The 27,164-nt window shown below is 46.6% G+C and overlaps 2 protein-coding genes across 4 annotated transcripts in view; both read left to right on the top strand.

Moving 5' to 3' along the window:
* The window catches only part of coq8b (coenzyme Q8B), a 38,867-nt gene extending 33,007 nt beyond the window's left edge, over positions 1 to 5,860 (top strand). For 2 of the 3 annotated variants that reach the window (XM_052044196.1, XM_052044197.1), the window contains exons 14-16: positions 1,108 to 1,173; positions 2,853 to 2,939; positions 5,253 to 5,849. In XM_052044196.1, the coding sequence (XP_051900156.1) occupies positions 1,108 to 1,173; positions 2,853 to 2,939; positions 5,253 to 5,567 (468 nt within the window). In that variant the 3' untranslated portion in view covers positions 5,568 to 5,849. Of the gene's footprint in view, positions 1 to 1,107; positions 1,174 to 2,852; positions 2,940 to 5,252 lie in introns of all 3 variants that reach the window. The other variant, XM_052044198.1, reaches the window with a different exon arrangement.
* Positions 5,861 to 22,419: 16,559 nt separating this feature from the next.
* Positions 22,420 to 27,164, top strand: part of numbl (NUMB like endocytic adaptor protein) — a 134,845-nt gene continuing 130,100 nt past the window's right edge. The window contains exons 1-2 of the mRNA XM_052044105.1: positions 22,420 to 22,615; positions 23,968 to 24,057. The gene's annotated coding sequence lies outside the window, so the exon portion shown is untranslated. The remainder of the gene's footprint in view (positions 22,616 to 23,967; positions 24,058 to 27,164) is intronic.

Genomic DNA, 27,164 nt, shown 5'->3' with positions numbered 1-27,164 from the left:
ATCCAGGCTGACGTTCCCAGTCCCACTACTGAGGGAGAGTCCAACTTCAGATGAAGCTTTAAACCAATCTTCCCTCTCGTTGCTTCCTCAAAAACCCGTAGGGGTTCTGACTTTGGGAGCAGGTTGTTAGCAAGTAGGGCGCCTTGTGCTCTAATTAACTGTAAAACACTTATGTTGAAAAATTGGATAGTGTCATAGTCATAGAGTCATACAGCATGGAAACAGGCCCTTCGGCCCAACTAGTCCATGCCGACCAAGATGCCCATCCAAGCTAGTCACATTTGTCCTCTAAACCTTTCCTATTCATGACCCATCCAAATGTCTTTTAAATGTCATTATTGTTCCTGTCTCAACCACTTCCTCTGGCAGCTCGTTCCATATACTTACCCCCTTCCATGTAAAACAAAAAGTTGCCGCTCAAGTTCCTATTAAATGTTTCCCCTCTCACCTTAAACCTTCCGAACTCTGGGAAAAAGACAGTGCATTCACCCTATCTATGCCCCTCATTATTTTATACACCTCTATAAGATCATCTTTTAGTCCCCTATGCTCCTAGGAAAAAAGTCCTAGCCTGCCCAACCTCAGTCCATCGAGTCCTGGCAACATCATGTAAATCTCCTCTGCACTCTTTCCAGTTTAATAACATCTTTCCTATAGTAGAGTGACCAAAGATTAAGCCAATTCTCCCTGGAATTTAGAAGAATAAGAGGTAATCTTATTCTGAGAAGTCTCGATAAGGGATGTTTTCCCTGCTGGTGAAATCTAGAATTAGGGGGCTTAGTTTCAGAATAAGGGGTTGCCTGTTTAAGACGGAGACGAGGAAATTGTGAATCTTTGGGATTGTCTACCCCAGAGAACTGAATGTGCTCAAGGCTGGATTGCATTTTTGGTCTTCAGGGGAAGTTTGTTCAGAGATCAGGCCAGAAATTGAAGTTCTGGCCAAAGATCAGATTAACTCTGATCTTATTGAATGGCAGAACAGGCTCGAGGGGGTGTACGTTCTTTCACAATGCCCTGAGATCACCAGAGATGTTCTTGCAATATGACTCTGCCTTTTATCCTGTAGTTTTGACAGCAGGATTTAACTTTGTATTTCTTGTCCAACAGTTAACTTTATTGGATTTTGGAGCAAGCAGGGAGTTTGGTAAAGAATTTACAGATAACTACATTGAGGTATGTAGAAAGCTTCCATGCTGTTCTTGTAGAATGTAAAACACATTAGTGCTGGTGTTGGGGGATATCTCAGCCATCAGATGGGTACTTTTCACGGTGGCTCAGTGGGTACCCTTCCTGCCTATAAATGTGAAGGTTGTGGGTTCTAATCCCACCTCAGGCCAGTAACTTTGGTATGTAGCCACTGTTGTAATATGCATAAATGTAACAATTTAGGCACAGCAAGAGCCCATGCTTAGATAATCTGAGTTCCTTTGAAAGTGTACGATAAAATGGACTCCTGACCTCACAATCTACTTCGTCGTGGCCTTGCACCTTATTGTCTGCCTGCACTGCACTTTCTCTGTAATTGTAACACTTTATTCTGTTATTGCTTTTCCCTTGTACTACCTCAATGCACTGATGTGATGAAATGATCTGTATGGATGGCATGCAAAACAAAGTTTTTCACTGTACCTCGGTATATGTGGCAATAATAAACCAATTTACCAATTTCAAGAGTTCATTCGGCAATAAATGTTGGCACCACACCAGGGCGAACTCCCCTATTTTTCTTTGGAGTAACGACCATGGAGTGACTATCTGAGATCACGGACAGGACCTCAAGTTTTCTTTTGTTTTCAGTATGTTGGCATCACTGGCTAGTTCAGCATTTAATGCACGCCTATGATTTCCCTCGAAGGCTGGGGCAGTGAGCTGCTGCCTTGAGCCGTGGATGTCCTGCTCATAAGGTACTCGCGTGTGCCTTTGGTGCTGGAGCTTCACGGTTTTATACCCAGCAATGACAACCAAACCACAGTGTGTTTCCAGGTTAGGCTAGCATCTGAGATGGTCACAACCCAGCTACCCTTGACCTGAGTGGCAGAGGAAACAGATTTAGCAGGTGGCACCAAAGAAGTCTTGGTAGTTGCTGGAAGAAGATGCTGTACACACTGCAGCCACTGGAGGTGGAGGGGGTGAATATTTAGGGTAGTGCAAACATGCACATCTGAGAAGTAGCTCCGTTGTATTTTTCTGAGAACAGGTCATACAGCAGAGAAACAGGCCCTTCGGCCCAACTGGTCCATGCTGACCAAGATGCCCATCTAAGGTACTCCCATTTGGCCCATGTCCCTCTAAACCTTTCCTATCCACGTACCTGTCCAACTGTCTTTTAAATATTATTGTACCTGCCTCAACCACTTCCTCTGGCAGCTCGTTCCACACACCCACCACCCTCTGGGTGAAGAAGTTGCCCCTCAGGTCCCTTTTAAATCTCTCCCCTCTCACCTTAAGCCTTATGCCCTCTAGTTTTTGATTCCCTTTCCCTGGGGGGAAAAGACTTGTGCATTCATCCTATCTATGCCCCTCATGATTTATACACCTCTATAAGGTCGCCCCTCGGTCTACACTCCAGGGAATAAAGACCCACCCTGCCCAACCTCTCCCTATAGCTCAGCCCTCGAGTCCTGGCAACATGCTTTTAAAGCTTCTTTGCATTCTTCAGTTTAATGACACTTTCCTGTCACAGTGTCTTTGCTGTTGGGTTGGGACATTGCTGTTTTGGGAGCAACAGGACACACTGTGATCCCAGAGGGGTAGGGTGACAGTCTCTCACAGCAACACAAGCACTCAGTAGATATTGTCCTGGCTCTACCTTGCTCCTAGCTCCAGCTGTCATCTCCAATTTCTCCTTACAGGTGGTCCGGGCAGCTGCTGATGGTGACCGAGGGAAAGTGCTGCAGAAGTCCAGGGATTTGAAATTCCTAACTGGATACGAGACAAAGGCAAGTCTGAGATCTGCTCGTGGGAGAGAAAGTTCCCCTAGAACAAGCGGGTGTGATCCTTAAATCCCACCCAGACCGGTCAGGCGTGCTGTCGGAAATTTCCACACAAAGAGGAGAGGAAGAACTCTTTCTTTCCTCCACCACACCCCCCACCCACTGCCGATGACTATAAGGGTTGTGGGGGGTGAATCTGTTGGAAACTGGAAAACTGAGATTGCTAATGTTGGGTGAGAGCTTCAATATATCATAGTTATACAGTGCAGAAACAGGCCCACTGACTCCCGCTGCCACCCCGCCACTCCCCCTCCTCCCACCCCCCCCCAACCATTTGTACTGATCCCACAAATTATTTCTCCTCACTTACCTCCCTATATCCTAACCTCTCTCACATTCCTGTCAATTCTTCCCAATTCTCCTGACACCTACCCACACCGGGGGCAATTTTCAGGGGCAAATTAATCTATCAACACACACGTCTTTGGGACGTGGGAGGAAACCGGAGCACCCAGGAGAATCCCAGGTGGTCACAGGGAGAACGTGGTCACGGGGAGAATGTGCAAACTCCACACAGCACCTAAGGTAAAGATTGAACCCAGATCTCTGGTGCTGTGGGGCAGTGGTTCTACCCGTTGCGCCATTGCGCTGCCCCTTAACATTGACTGGCATGGAGCTGAAGGAAATTAAAAAAAGTGAAGATGCTGGAAACCAGAAATAAAAACAGAAAATGCTGGAAACACTCAACAGGTCAGGTAGCATCTGTGGGGAGAGAAACTGTTCCTTAGTGCGAGGCCTTGGCAGGTGAAGACAGAACCACCAGTGGAGGAAGCATTAAATTTGGGGCTCATCAGGGGCCAGGACTGGAGATCTTGGAGAGTTGTAAGGCTGATTGCAGAGATAGAGAGGAACAATATCATGGAAGGAATAGAGGATTAAAAATAGTATGAAAATTTAACATCACTTGGGCAATGTTATCCAGGATCTTCATGGTTTGAGAGCAGCAAGACATGAAACTTGGGAGAAGTGCTGACTGCAGCATTTGTAGGACAGAGCAGGATTGTGATTGATTGAGGGAAGGATTGTCTATCTGACAAAAGGGCTTCTGCTTGTTTCGTTCCAAAAGAGGCTCGGCCTGATACGTCTGCTGTTCTGCAGACTACAGTCAACCTCAGAGTTGCTGAGGGAAACGGAAAGGGCATTTGCCGAAACAAGAAAGCGGAATTTAGAAAATTGACACCTGGGATCAGAAAGGTTCCAAGTTGAACAATGGCATGTATTTATACAACGCCCCAGGAGAAATGGTGAGATCTTGCCACAGAAGGAGATATTAGGAAAACATTTGAGTATCAGAATCTGATTTATTATCACCAACTTGGATGACCTGAAATTTGTTGTTTTGCAGCAGCAGTACAGTGCAAAGACATAAAGTTGCCATAAATTATAAAAACAAACAGTGCAAAAAAAAAGGAATAACGAGGTGGTGTTCATGGGTTCATGGACTGTTCAGAAATCTGATGGCAGAGGGGAAGAAGCTGTTTCTGAATCGATGAGTGTGGGTCTTCAGGCTCCTGTACCTCCTCCCCAATGGTAGTAATGTGAAGAGGGCACATCCCGGATGATGAGCGTCCTTCGTGATGGATGCCACCTTCTTGAGGCACCGCCTCTTGAAGATGTCCTCGACGGTGGGGAAGGTTGTGGCCGTGACGGAGCTATCTCAAAAGATGAGAGGGAGTGTTGGAGGTTTGGAGAGGGAAGTTTAGAACCCAGGTGGCTGAGCAAATATTGCCGATGGCAGATCCATTAAAATGGAGGCCAGAAATGGAGGAGAACAGAGATCTCGGTGAGCTGTAGGACTAGAGGAGGTTGACCTGGAAGGGACAGAGAAGGGTGAGGTTGTGGGGGCAAGGATGTGAATTTTAACAGTGAGATGTTGTCAAACCAGGATCCAACGCAGGCACAGGCTGTCGGTGCAAATTGGAATATGGACAGCAGAGATTTAGATGAGGTCAAGTTGACAGAGGGTGGCTGATGGAAGGCTGGGCAGTAAAGCAGTGTAATAATTGTATCTGGAGGCAGTAGTGGCAGGCAGGACAGCTGACGTTGGCCAGGGAGAGCGATGGAGAGCTAGAAGTTGGCAGTCTTGGTGATGGAGTAGATATGAGATTGGAAGCCACGGATATGACTGGACAAAGGACTGACTGGAGTCATCAAAAGTGCAAGGGGAAGGGAGTTTCGGTGGTACCATTGCTTGAACTTGCAGGATATGGAAGGTCGTTGTGCCCCGACGCTCTCATGAAATCAATTTACTGTCTCCAGGTCTTCGAGGATGCTCATGTGGATGCTGTTATGACTCTCGGGGAGGCGTTTGCTCAGTCCCAGCCCTTTGACTTTGGGTCCCAGGACACCACCCGTCGGATCCAGAGCCTGATTCCGGTGATGCTGAAGCACAGGCTGACTCCCCCTCCCGAGGAATCCTACTCCCTCCACCGTAAAATGGCCGGCTCCTTCCTCATTTGCTCCAAACTGCAGGCGGCCATCACTTGCAAGGGGATGTTTGACCTGATCTACGCCAGATATTTCAACCAATTGGAAGAGGAGCCATTTAAGATGCAGCGTCCATCGGTGGCCTAGGTTCAGGAGAACAGCTTGGGAGATAGGACACTGGATGTATGCTTTATGGATAACATTTCTTTTGGCGGATTCTGGGTGCTGTAAGTGGAATCTGACCATTTACTCAGCTTCCATTGACACCAGTGTCCAAGGGAACATTCAGCTTACAGAATGCTGCTGAGTTTCACTGCCTCTCTTACCCTGATAACTCCTCAATGTGCATTTGAACATTGAACACTGAAGCTTGTATCAATGAACGTCAAGTTTGTGAGCCTGTGAAAGTGTTATTTTAAAATAAATATTTAATAAGTAGGAATTGCTGTTATTTTGGATAATTTGTAGTATGAAACCAGGAAAGACTTTTGTAACCTTGTTCAGAAGGACGAGGGGGGATCTCATCGAAACCTACCGGATTCTGAAAGGCCTGGATAGAGTGGACGTGGAGAGGATGTTTCCATCAGTGGGAGAGTCTGGGATCCAAGGGCACAGCCTCAGAATAAAGGGTCTGAGGTGGATCTGGGTGGGGGGGTGATAGGCGGGTGAGAGAGGGGGAGTAGGAATGACGTGAGAGGTGGAACTGACAAAGGGCTGAAGATGGAATCTGATGGGAGAGGACAGTGGACCATGGAGTAACGGGAAGGAAGTGAGGAGGGGAACGGGAGGGACGAGTGTGGCAGATTGAGAGAGTGAGGAAGGGGAAAGAGAAGGGGTGATGGGGCCGGTGGGGTAAGGGGGGAAAAGAAAGAACAGAGGGACGTGGTTACTGGAAGTTAGAGAAATCAATATTCATGCTTTGGATTAGGACCCACTAACTGTAGGGTAAGAATGCTAACCACAGAGCCTTGGCTGACACCGACCACACATGATTCGGTGGCTTTGCTGGACGATGAGGTGTGTATGTGAGCGAGCGTACCAGTGCCTATTTCATCCTGGAGTGATTTTTATTAAAAACACTCCTGATCTTGCAGAAACCCATCATCCTCTCCGTGTGTACAATACCACTTCTCCCTTCCAGTTAATAAACCTCCCTTTGTCTGCTTGAGATGAAAGCATTGACTTTTCGCTTTCTCCTTCACAGAGTTAAAACTGCATTAAGATCCCACTGATTTCACACTTGAGAAAGCAAAATAATTGCAAATCTGAAGTAAACAGAAAATCCCGGAAACACTCAGCAGGTCAGGCAATGTAAGCGAGATATTACAAAATATTAACACTTGGGCTAATCTTTGGATATAGGACCCAGTGCATTTCACCTTTCTCTCCGTTTATTACATGTGGTTCCCGCCCTGTTGAACATGCCCAGCTTCCCAGGGGCTGTTCTTTGGTAATAGTTGTACTGTGCTGATCCTTCTCCACCTTCCCATTTAACTCTTATAACATTTGGCTTAAATCCACGTCTCTTTGCCAAGCAGTGGGGGGGGGGATAAAATCTGTTGCTTTTTATTACTTGACCCTTCTCAGGCTTGGGAAGACCCCCGTGGGATTACCTCTTTGGCCTCTTCAGATTTAGAGTAAATGGCATCCTGACTGCTTGTCAGGAAGGGATACTTGGCTGTGGGAGGGAAGGATTGCCTCTATTGGAAGCTGGGACAGAACTCTGAATCACATCCAGAGAGGTGGAAATTGGTTCTGTGGGAAGCAAGGAAAGAATGTCTTGAGAAAATATGAACATTTTCTGAAAGGCTCTGTTCTGTAAAGTGATCTCTTATTGGGTTCTTGCCAAGGACATGCATCAATTACAAAACAAAATGGTAGAACCTTTCGATACTTAAATACTCGGTTAAAAGCTCTCCTATCAATAAAGACCTTGGGAGAGCTGCCTACACAACTTAAGGCTTTTAAACCACTGACATAATGCAGCTACCAATTCAGCTCAAGCCAGTTCATGTGGTTTGAAATGTTTGCACCTGCCACCTATTACTGAAGTCAAACTATATCGGGGACCTCTTAACCCTCCTCATTCTCTGAGCTGCAGTGTGTGATTTCCAATAGAACGGCTGGGGTTGGCTAAATAAGGTAATGAGGCAGGATCAGGTGGATCTGTGGTAAAGTTATGTCCTCATTTTTATAGTTTTAGCAGGAGCACTCATGGTTATGAAGGCTTTTGAAAGAATATACAAGGAGAAACTATCGGCAGGAGCAGGGTGGATAACCAGAATACATGAATTTAAGGAATTTCATTGCACCCTGGTGTATGTGACAATAAACTAATCTGATTGGGAAAGGAACCAGAGGGGATGAAGTGAATTATGTCTGGAGTACACTTTCTGAAAGTAGAGAGGAAAGGAGCAGCCTAGCTTCCAAACGCACAGACACGATGTGTTGAATTCTCTTGCTCTTGTACGATTCTCTGAAAGAGTGTGACAAAGGAAAGGGCATGTAGGGGGCACAGCCTCCCCCTCTTCCCTCCGCCCACCCACCTGCCAACAAGCATCCAAAAATATGGAACAACTTGAAAAGAATGTGTCCATGTGTTCTCTCCCCGATATTAACGTCTTCTGGTGAATTCAAATTCCTCTGCTTGCTCCTGGTACGAGGAGTGACTGGAAAACTGAGTGGTGAAGCATTCAGCTGCATGGCCCAGGATCAGTCTGTAGGGTGTTGGCCTCGGTACTATTGGACTATGCAGGAGAGGGGTTGTTATGTGGAGGGTTGGAACATAGAACAGTACAGCACAGGAACAGACCCTTCAGTCCAAGAAGTTGTGCCAAACTAATTAAACAAGTAATTAAATGCCTAACTAATCCCTTCTGCCTACACGATGTCTATATCCCTGCATTCTCTGCACATTCATGTGCCTATCTAGGAGCCTCTTAACCACCTCTATTGTATTTGCCACCACTCCCACCCCTGGCAGTGCATTCCAGGCACCCACCACTCTCTGTGTAACAATCTTGTCCCGCACATCTCCTTTGAACATCCCCTCTCACCTTAAATGCACGCCCTCTAGTATTAGACATTTTGACCCTGGGAAAAAGATACCTGCTGTCTATCTATGCCTCTCATAGTTTTATAAACTTCTATCAGGTCTCACCTCACCTTCCACTGCTCCGGAGAAAACAGCCCAAGTTTGTCCAACCTCCCCTTATAGCTCATGCCCTCTAATCCAGGCAGCATCCTGGTGAACCTCTTCTGCACCGTCTCCAAAGCCTCCACATCCTTCCTATAATGGGGCGACCAGAATTGAATGCAATACTCCAGAGACTCCAGAGTTTTATAAAGCTACAACATAACTTCCTAACTCTTGAAATCAATGCCTCAACTAATAAAGGGAAGTTTTTCCTCAATTGATCCCTTCTGAAGAAAATGTATGTATCTGGGCACAAACAGACCCCAGAAGTCCCACCTTCCTGCTCGTCAGACACATTGCTGCCTCTGATTGTCTAGACTGCCAACACCAGCTAGGTAGTGGCTGATCATGAATTATGCCAAATCTGTTCACTGGAGGGCAGTTGGTCCAAATTTTGCTCTGAGTCTCTCAAGGAGATATCAGGGCAGATATCCAAAAGCTCAAAGTAGATTTTATGGTGTATCTGCTTGGAGGAGAGGGAAGTGGAGAAATTTAGGAAAGGAATGCCAACACTCAACGTCTGGACGGTTGAATGCATGACGGCCTTTTGAGAAAGGACAGGAATGGAGAATGTGTTAAGGACCAGCAGCACAGTGGTCCCAGAGGGTTTTATGGTTGGAAGACATCACAGAGATGGGGACTGGTGATACCGTGGAGCGATATCACCATGAGTTCGTGAATCTTAAATCTGAGGTGTCGCTGGACCTATGACCACTGTAGGTCAGCATGTCACGGGTGAACTGGACGTGTAATAGGTGACCCTGAAATTGTACCCCATCATGGAAACGCTGAGGGAAATACATTGGGGAGCTGCTCTTCCTTATAAAAGCACCTTCAGTGCTGCAGTAATCCCAAAGCACAAGCCTGTAGGTGCTGACAAAGAGTCATCGATCGGACGTTGTTGGATTCGACTGTTTATATAGTTTTTTTTTAACATGTACAGTGTTTAATACACCTCAAGTGGCTGCACAAGGAATGGCCACTTCCTCGCTTATTGCTTTGTCCATCAGGTAAATATGTGTGTGTTCTCGTTGGTTGGTTTGGCCACAGGTATCTAATAGGTTCCCTGATTGGACTGTTAGCTAAGGAGTACCTCTTACCTCAGGTATAAAAGGTGTTGTTTTTTGTTAATCTCTCTCTTGCTCTCCTCCCTCCTCCCTAGCCCTAGCTCATCGTTAGTTCTCAGCTCGTCTCCCAGTAGTAAAGCTAGTGCCGTGTGCTCTGTGACTGTTTCTTTGTTTTAAACTTTTCCAATAAAACTTTGTGAAGCTCCAAGTTGTTTTCAACTCATTCCTGGACTCCTGAAAGAACCTGCAGATTCGAAAATAACCAGATCGGACAACGTGTTGACTCTGTTTCGCTCACTGCGGATGCTGCCTTACCTGTTGATTCCGTGTGTTCATGCTAGTGTTGTAGTAGTTGAAATCCAGATACTGAGTGCTGTTAACCAAGCAGATTATCACAGTTTTGGTTACCATAGTTGTCACATTCTTTTGGTTCTGATTTGAGCCAGAATGTTAGAAATAGGAACAGGAGCAGCCATAGGAATCCTTCAGACTGTGTCACCTTTGGATAAGGTCTCGGTGCTGTGTCCAATTTACTGCTTGACCCCCCACTTTCTCTGATCTGCTTATCTCTGTTTGGAATGGACTCCATTGCACTCTCTGCAGTGGAGAATTCAAAGGATTAAATGATTGACTCCTTATCCTGAAGCTGTCCAAGGTTCTCGACTCTCCAGCCAGAGAAAACGGACTCTGTGCATGGGTGGCATGGTAGTGTAGCAGTTAGTGCTGCTGCCTCACAGCTCCAGTGACCCAGGTTCAATCACAACCTCGGGTGCTGCCTGTGTGGAGTTTGCAAGTTCTCCCTGTGACCGCCTGGGTTTCCTTCAGGTGCTCCTGTTTCCTCCTACATCCCAAAGCTATGCTATTTGTTAGGTTAATTAACCCTAGTGTAGGTGGGTGGTAGGAGAGGATTTTCTGAGCACGTGGGCAGGAATAGGTTACAAAGAAATGAATGGGGACGAAGGGACTGATGGGACTTTTCTGAGAACTGGCATAGACTGGATGGGCTAAACGGCCTCGTATCTGGTAAGAAGTATGTGCAGGCTTATCATCTCTATATGGGACAGGAGTAGTTGAAGTGAGTGTCAGTGCTGTAGGCTTGGAAGGACGTGGTGATCGATTGACCTCTATTTCTGTTTCGGGATTGATCGCTATTTTGGCGGAGGTGCCTGTTGGGACCTATGATTGGAAGGCTGCTTTAATGAGAATAATGAGGCACTGGAGAGGAATTTGTATTTATTAAAACCATCAAAGATACTTAGAAATATAAAGTCTTATTTATTAACCTTGTAGACCTTGCCACTGACCCGGAGCTCAGTAACACTCTCTCTGTCTGTCATCAATCACCTTGAGGCTTGTGTTGTACAGGCTTTGCAACAGACTGATGGTCAAGGTGAAGAACGCTGGTATTTCTACAAAAGGGACCCATTGTCAGACGTTTAACAAGTAGACCGTGTTGAGTTAGTACATTCAGCAAATCAAAGCAAACCAGCTTTGGGGGAGTAAAAATAACAAAGTGCTGGAAATGTATCTCCCAGCACCTCTCCTGCAGCTTCAGGCAGTGCAACATCTCTTTTACCTCCTTCCCCCCATCCAGAACCCTAACAGTCCTTCCAAGTGAAGCAGCAATCTGCATGCACTTCTGACGAAGGGTCCCAAACCTGAGGTATTAACTATTTCTCTTTCCACAGATGCTGCCTGACCTGCTGAATGTTTCTACCATTTCTTATTTTTTATCATTGAAGCAGCAATTCACTTGGACTTAAGTCATAGATCATACAGCATGGAAACAGGTCCCAAACTCCCACCAACTCCCCCCAGATTCTACCACTCACCCACACACTAGGGGCAACTTACAGCAGCCAATTAACCCATCAAGCAGCACGTCTTTCGGATGTGGGAGGAAACCGGAGCACCTGGAGGAAACATGCACAGTCACAGGGAAAACATGCAAACTCCACACAAGCAGCACCAGAAGTCAGGATTGAACCAGGTTCACTGGAGCTTTGAGGCAGCAGCTCTTCTAGTTGTGTCCCTATGCCATCCTTCATCTTCCAATCCATGTGGTGCATTCAGTGCTTACGAGATGATCTCTCCTACACCGAAGTAACCAAACACATAACTGGGTGGCTGCTTTGCAGAACACCTCCATTCAATCCACAGTAGTGACCCTAAGCATCCAGTTTCCTTTCACTCCAATTCTGTGTATTTGGCCTGGTGCATTGTCACAGTGAAGCCCAACTTAACTCAAGCCATGTCACCATGTCCCATCGAGGTACATTGCAGACCTTGGAATTCAATCTTGAATTCAACGATTTCAGATAACCAGCTGTAGACCTGGAAGGAAGCCAGTTCTGATGTAAGAACCTCCCTCCACAGATGCTTCCTGGTTTGCTGGATACTTCCAACAGTTTTTTTTTGTTTCATATTTCCAGAAAGTGCTGTTCTGCATCTCACAGTTCCAGCACTGTGGACACCCTGCCACACTCCTTTGTTGTTCTTGCTCCACCTTCTCTCTGTAACTCCAGTTCTGGTGGAAAGTCATTGAGCTAAAATGCCAACTCTGCACACACACTGCCTGACCTGCTCAGGATCCTCAGCTTTTACGGCTTTTATTTCAGATTTCTGTCAGCTGTGGTTTTCTTATTTTCAACCAGCTTTGGGACTTGTGTCAGCTCAACTCAGAAAAATTTGGTTAAGTGAGCAAAATTATTTTTATTTTGCTTGGATCCATGTTCTAAATGCACAGAGTATGCAGCTTGCTGGTTTGTGCCACTCTTTGTGGGATCTTGCAATGTTCAATGGCTGCCAAGCCTGACTACACAACGGAAGTGACTGGACTTGAACAATAACTCATTGAGGTGACAAGGGTGCCCTCCCTGTAAGGGCGTCTTTGGAATTCTTTAACTCAAAGGGCAATGGAAGCCCGGCCTTTGAATATCTGTGAGATTGAGATGGATAAATTTTTGAGAAGCAAGGGGGTGAAGCGAAGTAGGGCTTTTCTCTTTGGAGAGAAGCAGGATAGAGGTGACTTGATAGAGGTGTACAAGATGATAAGAGGAATAGATCGAGTGGACAGTCAGAGACATTTTCCCAGGGGGACAATGGCTAACACAAGAGGACATAATTTTAAGGTGATTGGAGGAAGGTATAAGGGGGATGTCAGGGGTAAGTTTTTTACACAGAGAGTGGTGGGTGCGTGGAACGCACTGCCAGCAGAGATTGTGGGGGCAGATACATTAGGGACATTTAAGAGACTCTTAGATAGACACATGAATGATAGAAAAATAGGGGGCCATGTGGGAGGGAAGGGTTAGATAGATCTTAGAGCAGGATAAAATGTCGGCACAACATTGTGGGCCGAAGGGCCTGTACTGTGCGGTAGTGTTCTATGTTCTATGAAAGTTACCAGTGTAGGCAGGATTGGGCATTGAGGCTACAAGCAGATCAAGTATAACTTTATCGAATGGCGGAACAGGCTTGAGGGGTTGAATGACCTACTCCTGTATCATGTTAATTTCCCGCCTCACTCTGCCTACTGAAAGTTGGATCTTCAATACTGAAGTGACCAGCTCCTGGAAGCTGTCACCACTTCAGCCCATTCCCACCAGAGGTGGTTCCCAGTCAACTCTATCCAGGCCTCGGGTGTTAAGCTTTGTCAAGAGTACCTGGGGAGCTGCTGCTGTTCGGGCTGGAGCAGAGAGGATGTGCAAGGGGTTGAGAGAATTGTTTAAAAGCATGAAGCTAGATGGTTTCCGATGGCTGGAGCCTTGGTGACCAGATAGTGGATTAAAGGTGATTGGCAAAAGGACAGGAGGAAGTAACACGAAAAGTTCTGGAGGAATTCAGCGGGTCAGGCAGCGTCTGTGGAGGGACATGGACGTTTCGGGTCGAGACTCTTCATCTGAGTCGAAGGGTCTCGACCTGAAACGTCGACTGTCCATTTCCCTCCACAGATGCTGCCTGACCCGCTGAGTTCCTCCAGTGCTTTGTGTCTTGCTCCAGATTCCAGCATCAGCAGCGCCCTGTGTCTCCAGGATAGGAGGAGGGATGCTTCAGATTCGTAGAGCACGGAAACATGCTCGTCGGCTACATATCTTCGTCCGAACTGTCCTCTGGATCAAAGATCCAGGCCTCTGGAGGTTGCCCTCACAATTTAGTCATTGTGAAGCCCTGTCCTAAGAAGAAAGAGCAGGCTGTGGTGTATGTCACCTTTGAACATAGAACAGTACAACACTGGACAGGCCATTTGGCCCATGATGTTGTGCTGATCTTGATGCCAATTTATACTAAATGTCCTCCTCCTGTGTATCATCCATATCCCTCCATTCCCTTCATATTCATGTCTATCTAAAAGCCTCTTAAACTCCACCAAGCTGCCTGCTTCCACTACTACCCCTGGTGACCCATTCTAAGCACCTGCCACTCTCTGTGTAAAAAATTTGCCCCTCACGTCGCCTTTAAACTTCCCCCACTGACCTTAAAAGCATGTCCTCTGACGTTTGACATTTCTACGCTGGGGAAAAGATTCTGACCATCTACCTTATCTATGCCTCTCATAATTTAAAAAACCTCTATCAGGTCTCCCCTCAGCTTCCAACGCTCCAGGGAGAACAACCCAAGTTTGTCCAACCTCTCCTTAAAGCTCATACCCTCTAATCCAGGCAGCATTCAGGTGAACCTCTTCTGCACCCTCTCCACAGTTTCCACATCCTTCCTATAACGGGGCGACCAGAACTTCACACAATACTCCAAGTGTCGTCTGACTAAAGTTTTATACAGCTGCAGCATGACTTCCGTGCTCTTATACTCAACACCCCCACCAATGAAGGCAAGCATGCCGTATGCCTTCTGTACCAAATGTCCCTGTCTCAGGTGTCCCTGCCTCCATTCGGACCACAATGACCCTAAGCAGTCCATTCAAACATGGAGGAATCTCAGGGTCCGATCTTTACTGAGAAGTCACTGAACCTTTGGGAGTGGAGCGTTGATCAATTACACTCACACCTTTTCTTACCCCTGCACTGGTTTAATCTGTTAATTCTCTACGTTCTTTCCAGATTCTCCCATGGCCTCACCCCTATCTGTGTGATGCTAATAATTAGCAAAAGTAACCAATGCCTTCAGCCACACATCTCTCCAAGATTCCCAAGCTGTACTGATAGGTTCCGACGAAGCATCTTCGACTTTAAGCCTTGACTCTGTTTCTCTTCCCACAGATGCTGCCTGACCTGCTGAGTATTCCCAGCATATTCCATTTTAATTATGCTGGTAGGTTAATTGGCAACTGTAAATTATCCTTATTGTATGGTGGGGAGTTGATGAGCATATGGGAGAGAAAAGATTACAGGGAAGTAAGAGTGGGAATGGGACTAATGGGATTACCCTGAGAGCTGGCATGGACTTGTTGGGCCGAATAGCCTCTTGTGTTACAAGTAATATGAAAATATATGAGATTACTGCACTCCTCCAATTCTGGTTCCTTGTAACCCCAGCCCAGATCAAAGTCGTAGTTTCCAGTCAGACTGAATCTCCAGTAAAGAGAACAGTAAACACAAGAGGGATAATATCCCACTGCCCGCAAACTGACACCCTAACCCTTAACTGAGGGGTCTCGACCTGAAATGTTGACGGTTCATTTCCCTCCACAGATCCTGCCTGACCCACTGAGTTCCTTCAGCTCCTTTGTGTGTTGCTCCAGATTCCAACATCCGCAGCCCCCTGTGTCTCCAGGATAGGAGACAGGACATTTCAGAGTCACAGAGCACGGAAACAGACTCGTCGGCCACTTGATCGTACGCACTGTCTTCTGGATCAAAGATCCAGGCCTCTGGAAGTTGGCCTCACAATTTAGTCATTGTGAAGTCCTGTCCTAAGAAAAAAGAGCAGGCTGTGGTGTACCTCACCACATCCCAAAGACAGTAGCAGAGCAGTGTTCTTTATCTCACGTCGTTTCTCCCCCTCTCTCCTACTTACACCTCCTCCAGGCAGACTGGTTAACAAGCCTTCCCTGCCCTCTCCCAGCCAGCACCAGCTCCTCCTGTGTCATTCAGTTTCTCTTGGTCTCCACCCTAACCTCAGACATTACGTTTGCTCCCTTCACTCCTTTCTCTACAATTTAAAACATTTATTTTCCAACTTTTCTTAGTTCTGATGACAGACCATTAACCATCTTCAAGAGGCGGTGCCTCAAGAAGGCGGCATCCATCATTAAGGACCCTCACCACCCAGGACATGCCCTCTTCTCGTTACTACCATCGGGGAGGAGGTACAGGAGCCTGAAGACCCGCACTCAACGATTCAGGAACTACTTCTTCCCCTCCGCCATCAGGTTTCTGAACGGTCCTCGTTATTCCTCTTTTGCACTATTTTATTTTTTGGTAATTTATAGTAATTTTTATGTCTTGTACTGTACTGCTGCCGCAAAACAACAAATTTCACGACATGTGTCAGTGATAATAAACCTGATTCTGATTCTGAATTCTGTTTCTCTCTCCATATTTCCCACTTTTATTCCAGGAATCTGTCTGGAACTTCCAAGTTTACTTGCTTCTAGCCTTTCCTTCAGTGTCCCTCAATATTACCCTTTAAGTATATTATCTGGCCTTGATGCGACTTGTGGGAGCTTCCTCCATTATAAAAGTGACTTCAAAATGCATTTTGTTACTCATGCTAATCACTCATGAGTACGATAGAAACTAGGCAGGAAGAGAGCAGTGTGTCTGAGTTTGAATGTGTGCATCCTTGTCAATAAGAACTCTCAGTATCTAGTAATGTCAAACTGTGACAAGACGTTGAGAGTAAATAGAAAGCTCTCATGAACTATCTCATGGTGTCTCGCTTGTTTTTCTGCTGGTGATTGTTACAGCTGCCAGTGATTCATTTACTCTTTCTCTCTCCCTTGGGTTAATTCTCCTGACCTCTGCAGCAGTTCACGTCAAATGATTGGGTAAATGAAACCCACACTTCCAGTAAATTACTCAGAGAAAACGTATATTAAGAGATACCATCACAGCTCCCGCTGTCTGCCAAGCCATGGACTTGCGCAAGATTACTGGTGGGGAATAGAGCCTTGATCTCTTCTCAGCCTCCTTTGTCACTTCCTTACAACCTATGGAATCACTGCCTCCAGTGACTTGTACAAGTTGTCTTTCTGGTAGCTGGAGCTCAGCTAAAAGGGAGGGACACGGTGCTACGAAGTGATTCAAAGCCAATGAAGTTCTGCTATAATGCAGGGAAACTTGGGAGCCAATATATGCACAGCATGATCCCACAGGCACCTCTAAAATAAGGTTTGAAGAAATAACTAAGTTCAATCAGGAATAGAAGTGTTTTTATCCAGGGACTAGAGTGGATATGGATCACACTCCCACAGTGCATGGTTGAGGTCAAGGAGTTTGGTAAGCATACAGGAAGGAATTGGGCAGCGCAGTGGCACAGCTGGTAAGAGCCACTGCCTCACAGCTCCAGAGACCCGGGTTCAATCCCAACCTCCGGCACTGTCTGTGTGGAGTTTGCACGTTCTCCCTGCGACCACGTGGGTTTCCCCCCCAGATGCTCCGGTTTCCTCCCACTTCGCAAAGACAGGCAGGTTGGTAGGTTAACTGCCCACTGTAAATTGCCCCTTGTGTAGGTGGATGGTAGAATTGGTGAGGATGTGGGGAGCATAGGTTACAGGGAAAATGAGTGCGCAAATGGTAGTGTTCTGTGAGCTGGCATAAACTTGATGGGCTGAATGGTCTCTGCCATATAGAATAGAAAGTCATGCAGAAAGAGTAAGGGGCAGTAGGTGGGAGGTGACTGAAATTCAGGGTGAAGACCAGCACTGACCTACCAGACTGAAAGGTTATTCCAGTGCAACTTAAATCTATGCAACATTTTCCCATCGAAAACTATACTTTATTCACAGAAGTTTCGTTTGTACATTAGGAGACAACTCTTTATCATCATTCACTGTGCCTAGCTTATCATTACAGCAGTTGACAATAATTACATCATGTCAGCTTGGCACCAATTTTTCATTCCCAAGCACTTTATCAGTGATACGTTTGGGAGGCTGTTCCACAGGTCCCAACCCCTCAGTGTCCAGTGGTGACAGGGCCCTGGACTCTGGCTCTTCCCCACAGAGCCTTTGCACCGAGCTTCAGTCTGTTCCTCCTGCACCCTGGAATATGCCAGTTAGCAGCATTCCATAAGACATAGGAGCAGAATTAGGCCATTCGGCCCATCGAGTCTGCTCTGACATTCAATCATGGCTGATTTATTTTTCCCTCTCAACCCCATTCTCCTCCCTTCTCCCCATAACCTTTGACACCCTTACTAACCAAGAACTTATCAACATCCGCTTTAAAGACTTGGCCTCCACAGCCGTCTGTGGCAATGAATGCAGCACAGTCCAACTGAATGGAGCAGTCCACAGAAACGAGGCCAGACCATTCTTTGTGGCTAATTTGATGCAATTTATTTAAGTAAGATTAAGGTCATACAAAGCCCAATTGCTCACATCCTAACTCACACATTACTGATGGTCTGGAGTCACATATAGGCCAAACTAGGTTAGGGCAGGCCATTGCTTGTTGCAACACAGTGGTGCAGCTGGTAGGACCACTGTCTCACAGCTCCAGGGTCCTGGGTTCGATCCTGACCTCCAGCACTGTCTGTGTGTGGAGTTTGCACGTACTCCCTGTGATCGCGTGGGTTTCCCCCGGGAGCTCCGGTTTCCTCCCACATCCCAAAGATGAGATAAGATTTCTTCATTAGTCACATGTACATTGAAACACACAGTGAAATGTGTCTTTTGCGTAGAGTGTTCTGGGGGCAGCCCGCAAGTGTCGCCACGCTTCCGGCGCCAACATAGCACGCCCACAACTTCCTAACCCGTATGTCTTTGGAATGTGGGAGGAAACCGGAGCACCCGGAGGAAACCCACACAGACACACGGGGAGAACATACAAACTCCTTACAGACAGCGGCCGGAATTGAACCCAGATCACTGGCGCTGTAATAGCGTCACACTAGCTGCTACACTACCGCGCCTGGGGGTTGATAGGTTAATTGACTGCTGTAAATTGCCCCTAGTTTGTGGGTGAGTGAGGAGTGGGGGGGGGGGGTGCTGGGGGTTGATGGGAATGTGGGGAGAATAAAATAGGATTAGAGTAACTGGGTGGTTGATGTCAGCACACACAGTGGGCTGAAGAGCCTGTTTCTGTGCTGTATAACTATATCTATTCCCTTCCCTGAAAGGCATCAGTGAACCAAACAGGGTTTTACAACGATCCAGTGGGTTCATGTTCACTGTGACTGAGACTCACCATCTAGTTCTGGATTTTTATTTAACAAACTAAGTTTAAATTCCTCACTCGCCAGAGTGGGATTTGAACATGTCTCCAGATCAATGATCCAGGCTCCTTGATACTAATCAGGTAATGTAATCACTGGAGACACAAGAGGCCACAGACGCTGGAATCTGGAGCAACAAACAATCTGCTGGAGGAACTCAGTGGGTCAAGCAGCATCTGTGGAAGGAAAGGAATTGTTGATGTTTCGGGTCGAAACCCTGCATCAGGACTCAGTGTATGCTGTGCTAATGTATGCTGGAGGGAGCATGACTTCTGGACTGGCCTTTATGTGACTCCAGACCATCAGCAGTGTGTGAGTTAGGATGTGGGCAGTAAGGTTTTGTATTACCTTAATCTTACGTAAACAAGTTACACCAACATAGCCACCAAGGATGGTTTGACAACACAAGGGACTGCAGATGCTGGAATCCAGAGAAACTTACGAGATGCTGGAGGAACTCAGCGGGTCGGGCAGCATCTGTGGAGGGAAATGGACAGTCGATGTTTCAGGTTGAGACCCTTCATCTGGACTGACGAGAAATTCCACAGATAATTTGCATCCAGGTGGGAATTAAGCAAACCGTGAATTTACCAGAAGATCAAAATCCAAATCATTTGGATTCTGGAGTCCAGATGAAGGGTCTCGACCCGAAATGTCGACTGTCCATTTCCCTCCGCAGATGCTGCCCGACCCGCTGAGGTCCTCAAGGATGGTATGGCCTTGATCCTGTGGAATGTTCCTTTAGATAGGACCCTGCTACATCACTTGCCAAGGAAGCATCATATATGGAGTGTTCCTGGCTGAGGCAGCGGATGCTGGGCTGGGTGGGGGAGGTGGGATGTGGTGGGGAAAGGATCAATGGAGTTTTAAGCCTCCATTGGACAGGAGATGTGGAGCAAGTCCGGGTGAATGGAGCTGAAGCCAAGATGGCAGCAATCTAATTGAACAGCAGGGCAGGAGTGAGGGGCTGAATGAGCGCCTTGTGTTCTGGTGTTAAATCACCTTAAAGGTCACTGCAGGATGTAATTGGAAAGTGGTACATATCAAATCATTGTCACCTCAAAATGTGTGTTCAATTTAACATTACAGTGCAACACCATGTATTTCATCAGTCCTTTGAACAGGGCTTGCAAATAAACGTACTTTCCCTTGGGGCCCAGCCTATCAACAGTAGTGTATGTAAATCAGCACTGCTGCATGTCGTTCTGAGGTATTTAACTCTTTCCCTGCCAACTTCTCCCTCTCAGCTCCTATGGCTCTGTGATCTCATAGATCAGGGGAATCTTGGTTTTGGTTCATGCTCTGTGCTTGTTGCTTTCAGGCTGTTTGACCAGCCTCTCTACGTATTCCAAATAACAATATTGCCGATGCCAAAAATGCTGAAATAAAACAGAAGCTGCAGTATATTGGAATTGGTTTATTATTGTTACATGTACCGAGATACAGTGAAAAGCTTTTGTTTGCAACCAGACAGATCATTCTATACATTAGTACATCGAGGTAGTAAAAGGAAAACAGAATGCAGAATATAGTGTTACAGTTACAGAGAAAGTGCAGTTTGGGTAGACAATAACGTGCAAGGGCCACGATGATGTAGATTCCGAGATCAAGGGTTCATCCTTTAGCATACAAGAGGTCTGTTCAAGAGTCTGATAACGGTGGGATAGAAGTTGTCCTTGAGCCTGATGGTACATGCTCTCGAGCTTAATTTCTGTCCGATGGGAGGGGGGAGAAGAGAGAGTGACCAGGGTGGGAGGGCTCTTTGATTATGTTGGCAACAGGAAGAGTAGACAGAGTCAATGGAGGGGAGGCTGGTTTTCATGAGGGACTGGGCTGTGTTCATAACTCTGTAATTTTTTGTCTTGGGCAGAGCAGTTGCTGTACCAAGCTGTGATGCATCTGGATAGGATGCTTTCTGTGGTCCATCTGTAAAAATTGGTGAGAGTCATCAGGGACACACTGAATTTCCTTAGCCTTCTGAAGACTTAGAGGCGCTGGTGTGCTTTCTTGGCCGTAGTGTCCATGTGGCTGGACGAGGATAAATTGTTGGTGATGTTTACACCCAGCAACTTGCACAGTAGGTATGTTCTCTTTAAAAGCCTCGTTAAAAAATTATATACCCTGGGTTGTGAGCACTGCTGGTAAAGCCAGCAATAGGAGTGTGGTAATGTAGTGGTTAAGTTAGTAGACCTGCAACTAGAGACCTGGACCATTGATCCAAAGACGTCAGTTCAAATCCCACCTCGGCATGTGGGGGATTTGAATTTAAGTACTTAAATAAATTTGGAAATTGGGAAAAAATATAGTCTCAGTTTCCGGTCACCATGAGACCACCAAAAGCCTGGTTCGCTTCCTACAGGGAAGGAATTCTCCCATTCTTACACATCCTGGTCCATATGTGACTCCTGACCCACTAATGTGCTTGATTAGACAAGACAAGATTTCTTTATTAGTCACATGTACATCGAAACAAACAGTGAAGTGCTTTTCCTGGAAATGCTCACAGAGTCACACAGCACAATAACAGGCATATTAACCCACCAGATCCATACCACCCACATAACCTTGGATTCAGCCATACAGTGGGTATCATGCTTTGAGATCCAAGTACCTGGACACACCTGGCAGTAAACTGGTCTGAACTGGGTCTAAATCTTACATTGTTGTCAACGAATATGCATTAGTGCAGTTGGATTTGGCCTCTGTCTAATGCTGACCCATTGCCCTGTGAACCAGAGCAAAGGTAAATGGAATAAAAGGCAGAGAGGCCAGGTCTCGTGAATGGAAGAGCGGTCTCAAGGAGACCCTGTGTTTTCTCACTCAGCGTCAGACCTAAAGCCCTGGTGTCCCTACAGTAGATCTGTTCCCAAGCCGCCTCTCTCTTTTCCTCTCTATCTCACTCACACACTCTTTATCTCTTCCTTCCTCTCAGTCATTTACTCTCCCCTCATTCACTCATTCTCTGTTATCCCCTCTCTCTCACCTTCCTTCATCTCTTCCCCGCACCCTTTCTCTTTCTCCATCTGTCTACCTCTCTATCTCTCCCTCCCTCTTTCCCTCCCTCTGTTTCCATCTGCCTATGTCTAATCCTCTCTCTCTCTCTCATTTCTGCTTCCCTTTCTCCGGCATTCCCTCCCTCCTCTTCCTGTCTAATCCTCCCTCTCTCTCTCTCTCTCCCCCTCTCTCATCTCCGCCTCCCTTTCCTTTCCTCTAATTCTCCCTCCCTCCCTCCTCCTTCACCCCAGGTCGATTCACCCACACTCCCCTGGGAAAATTCCCGATTGCCGCAGTTTATGTGGGATTCACTTTCGGAGCAGGAGCAGTTTAAAGCTGCAGTCTGACCCACAGCAGCGGTGAGAGTCAGACTAGGACCAGCTGCTCTGAGCACCAGCCCGACGTGGTTGCCAGGCAACCTGACGTCAGGTCCCCTGAAATAAACCCTCCCTCTAGATGCCACTGTGAACAGCCCTCCCCTCCGTCAGAGGCAAGTTGCCACTGGGTGGGACTCACGGAATCCGCACGTGGCCACACTCACGGGTGCCTCACAACTGGTGCAGTCGTGGCTGCTATAGAAACTGTGACCTTCACCACACACGGTAATACAGTTGTAATTTTCTGCTGTGTACCCCCTTGGGGTTTGGGGAGGGTGCATTGAAGCTGGGAAGTCTTTTGCGAATGAAATAAGGATTTGTGCATGCATCTGTGCTAGATTTTTATGTATGTATTTATTTCAGAAATCCTTTCATTTAATTCCATGATATAAAGCGCCTTTGATATCTATGCTGCCTGCTCCATCCCAGAAGGACATCGAGGGTTAAACCCGGATCTTATTTTTTTAAAGAAATAAAAATAAGAGCATCTTAAACGTGAAGGTTGCTACTTTTTAAATTTATTTTACAATTTCAGTTTGTTCTTTCATTTCACAATCTTTAGTTTTTAATTCTTTTAAGTGGTTTAACAAGAGAAGGTGACTTTGGGTTCAAATATGCCTCGGGGCTCCCATCTACAATGGACTGAGAGCTGTAATTTAGTCAATAATCCTCGTGTTATATCTTGCTAACGGGACAGTAAACTCGGTAGATTTTGGTCTTTGTTTGCTTAGCAGTTCCTTTCCAACTCGTATTTTTGGAAGCTGTGATAGTGCCTCAGTTCAGTGTTTGACAAGGCAAGGATCGCAATCTTCAACCCAGCCCCTAACTCTCAGTCATCAGTGCTTGCATAACCTCCAGTCCCCACTTGCATTAAACCTGCAGTAACAGAGCAACTACTTAAAGCCTGTAAGTCGTACCCTGAAGCAAGTACTTAAAAGTGAATGGGAGACTTACATCAGTGGGCACTGTACCTTTAAAGGGCCTACTGTGAAGTAGCTGATGTGATTTGGAACCTGAGAACTCCATACATCATGGGAACTGATGCATTAATAACTGAACTTGGAGCCCCAGATATTCCTTGCTCCAGAAAAATGGAGATCAATTCAAAATGGCAAAATAAAAATGAATAGATGGACAGTTAGTTAAGAGGGTGAAAAGGTTATGTAACCCAGGCAGGCAGAGTGAGTTGAAAGACAAGTCTAGCTCAGTCACATTGGGTAGAAGAACAGGACAGAGAGGTTGAATAATCTCCCCCTGCTGCCCGTGGCACAGCAGGTAATGCAGTAATAATCGGATTCGGCAATGCTTTCTGCTCCTCCATCAAATCGTGTCAATCAGGAGTTTTAGAATGGAGTTGGATAGACCCTTGAGGGAAAATGTGCATGGATGTGGGGAAGGAGCAGGGAGACGGAACTGGGTAGATTGCTACAGAGACCCGACACGGGATTGATGGTTTAAATGGACTCCTGTTCTATAATGATTCTAATGATTAAGATTCTAAAAAAATACTCTTGGAGGTTGGGTTTGGAGGAGGCTCCAATGTTGCGGGTGCTGATTCTCGACCCTGGCCTTTTCAGGTGAAGTTCACAACTGCTCCGTCACCATGTCCAGGGAACAGCGGGAGCACAGACCTGCCAGAATGGACGTCCGATCCTCCAGGCTGACATGTGAGTTCGTCGCGCAGTGAGTCTGTTGGAGAGTGTGGGGCCACTGGTTGCAAAGGGTCATCAACAGGTTAACACTTAACCCTCATAAAGCAGGAGGAACTCAGCAGGTCAGGCAGCGTCTATGGAAGGGGAATGGCTAGTCGATGTTTCAGGTTGACACGCTTCAGCTAGACTCCAGAATCCAGACGAAGAGTCTTGACCCAAGATGTTGGCTATCCGTTTCCCCTCCACGGATGCTGCCTGACCTGCTGAGTTCCTCCAGTGCTTTGTGTGTTGCTCCAGATCCCAGCATCTGCAATCTCCTGTGTCTCCATAACACTTAACCCTCACACAGCGTCACTGCAAGTTTAACTGGTCCTCTGGGCTCTGGAGTTCAATCCGGGCATGGAGTTTAATCTGGGCAAGTGTGAGGTGTTGCAGTTTTGGAGGTCAAGTGTAAAGGGAAAGTATATAGTTAATGAGGATCCTTAACGGCATTGACGTGCAGAGGGATCTTGGGGACCAAGTCCATAGCTCCCTAAAACTAGGGAGATAGGGTGGTAAAGAAGGTATATGGCATGCTTGCCTTCATTGGTCGGGGCATTGAGTATAAAAGTGAGGAAATCATGTTGCAGCTGTATAAAACTTTGGTTAGACTGCACTTGGGGTATTGTGTGCAGTTCTGGTCACCCCATTACAGGAAGGATGTGGAGAGGGTGCAGAAGAGGTTCACCAGGATGCTGCCTGGATTAGAGGGCATGAGCTATAAGGAGAGGTTGGACAAACTTGGGTTGTTTTCTCTGGAGCGGTGGAGGCTGAGGGGAGACCTGATAGAAATATATAAAACTATGAGAGGCATAGATAGGGTAGACAGTCAGAACCTTTTCCCCAGGGTAGAAATGTCAAATACTAGAGGGCATGGCTTTAAGGTGAGAGGGGAAAGTTCAAAGGAGATGTGCAGGGCAAGTTTTCTTACACAGAGAGCGGTGGGTGCCTGCAACGGGCTGCTGGGATGGTGGTGGAGGCAGGTATGATAGTGCTGTTTAAGAGGCTGTTAGATAGATAGGTGAATATGCAGGGAATGGAGGGATGTGGATCTGCGCAGGCAGAAGGGATGTAGTTTAATTCAGCATCGTGTTCGGCACAGACATTGTTGGCCGAAGGGCCAGTTCCATGTACTGTTCTGTGTTCTATGTAGGTCACCAGTACATCGCAGTTTCTGAGAGATCACCGTGTGCAAATTGACTGTACAATACAACAGTGACTCTACTGTAAAAGTACTTCAGTGGTGGTGAGATGCTTTGAGGTGCCCTGACCTTGTAGACACTACAGTTCTTAGGTTGGTGAGGTCAACAAGTCCATGAATTGGTAATGCTAATCCTATAAAGTGGTGCTGTCGTCTCTCAGCCCATTGCAACAAACACAATTGAAAAAAATTGTTGGGAAATTCAATTGCATAATGCTGTTATTTTTCAGTGTTCTATAATTGGAGATTGATATTTCCCAGAGTCCAATGGTATCGATGGGTTGTTTCTGAAACTCACCTAACTGGGCGCTTTTGGTTGTAAGTCAGTTGCCCTCGTGCCCAACATACCTCTGAGTGATGACATTGTTCCCCGCACATCCATCCTTTTGGTATTTGGCAGGAAAATTTGGGATCATATTGTCTCGGGAACAGCCAATGAAAGCGTTCCCAATGAACGGCTACAGTGGTACACCAGGGTCGAAGTGTCTAATACCAGAGGGCATGCATTTAAGGTGAGAGGGGGAACATTCATAGAATCATAGAATCACACAGCATGGAAACAGGCCCTTCGGCCCAACTCGTCCGTGCCGACTGTGTTGCCCAGTGAGCTAGTCCCATCTGCCCGCGTTTGGCCCACAGCCCTCTAAACCTCTCCTATCCATGGACTTATCTAGATGGCTTTTAAATGTTGTGAACGTGCCTGCCTCAACCACTATTTCTGGCAGCTCATTCCAAATACACACTGCCCTTTGTGTGAAGAAGCTGCCCCTGATGTCCCTTTTAAATCTCTCGCCTCTGATCTTAAACCTATGCCCTCTTGCTTCTCGCTCCCCCTCCCTGGGGAAAAAGACTACATGTTTTCACTCTGTCTGTATCCTTCCCGATCTTATACACCTCTGTCAGGTCACCCCTCAATCTCCTACGTTCCAGGGAATAAAGTCCTAGTCTGCGCAACCTCTCCTTATAACTCAGGCCCCCACGTCCGAGCAACATCCTGGTAAATCTTTTCTGCGCTCCTTCTAGTTTAATAACATCTTTCCGATAACAGGACAACCAAAACTGTACACAGTACTCCAAGTGCAGCCTAACCAATGTCTTCTCTAACTGCATCATAGCTTCCCAGCTCCTATAGTCAGTGCCAGGAGATTGAGATTGAGGGGTGGCCTGATAGAGGTGTATAAGATCAGGAGGGATACAGACAGGGTGAAAACATGTAGTGTTTTTCCCAGGGAGGGGGTGCTAAAAACACCTTCTTCACCACCCTATCTAACTGTGACGCTGCTTTCAGTGAGCTATGCACTTGCACTCCTAGGTCCCTTTGTTCCATAACACTCCCCAGGGCCCTACCATTCACTGTACAAGTCCTATCCTGGTTTGATCTCCCAAAATGCAATACCTCACATTTAGCTGGATTGAAAGCCATTTGCCAATCCTCAGCCCACATACCCAGCTGATCAAGATCTCCCTGTAATTTTTCATACCCTTCTACACTAACTACAACACCACCTATTTTAGTATCATCTGCAAACTTACTAACCACGCCTTGTACATTCACATCAAAATCGTTTATATAAATTGCAAACAACAAAGGTCCGAGCACCGACCCCTGTGGCACACCACTGGACACAGGCCTCCAGTTTGAGAAACAACTCTCAACCATCGGCTTCTGCTTCCTGCCACTGAGCCAATTATGAATCCAATCTGTTATCTCCCCCTGGATCCCATGTGATCTCACCTTCCAAACTAGCCTGCCATGAGGGACCTTGTCAAAGACCTTGCTTAAGTCCAGATAGACAACATCTACTACCCTACCCTTACCTACCCTCTTGGTTACCTCCTCAAAGAACCCCAAGAGGTTTGTCAGACATGACTTCCCACACAC

This window comes from Pristis pectinata, chromosome 35 (assembly GCF_009764475.1).
Source record: "Pristis pectinata isolate sPriPec2 chromosome 35, sPriPec2.1.pri, whole genome shotgun sequence".
Lineage (NCBI taxonomy): Eukaryota > Metazoa > Chordata > Chondrichthyes > Rhinopristiformes > Pristidae > Pristis > Pristis pectinata.
The sequence above is the reverse complement of the archived record's forward strand: the minus strand, read 5'-3'. Positions and strand labels throughout refer to the sequence as shown.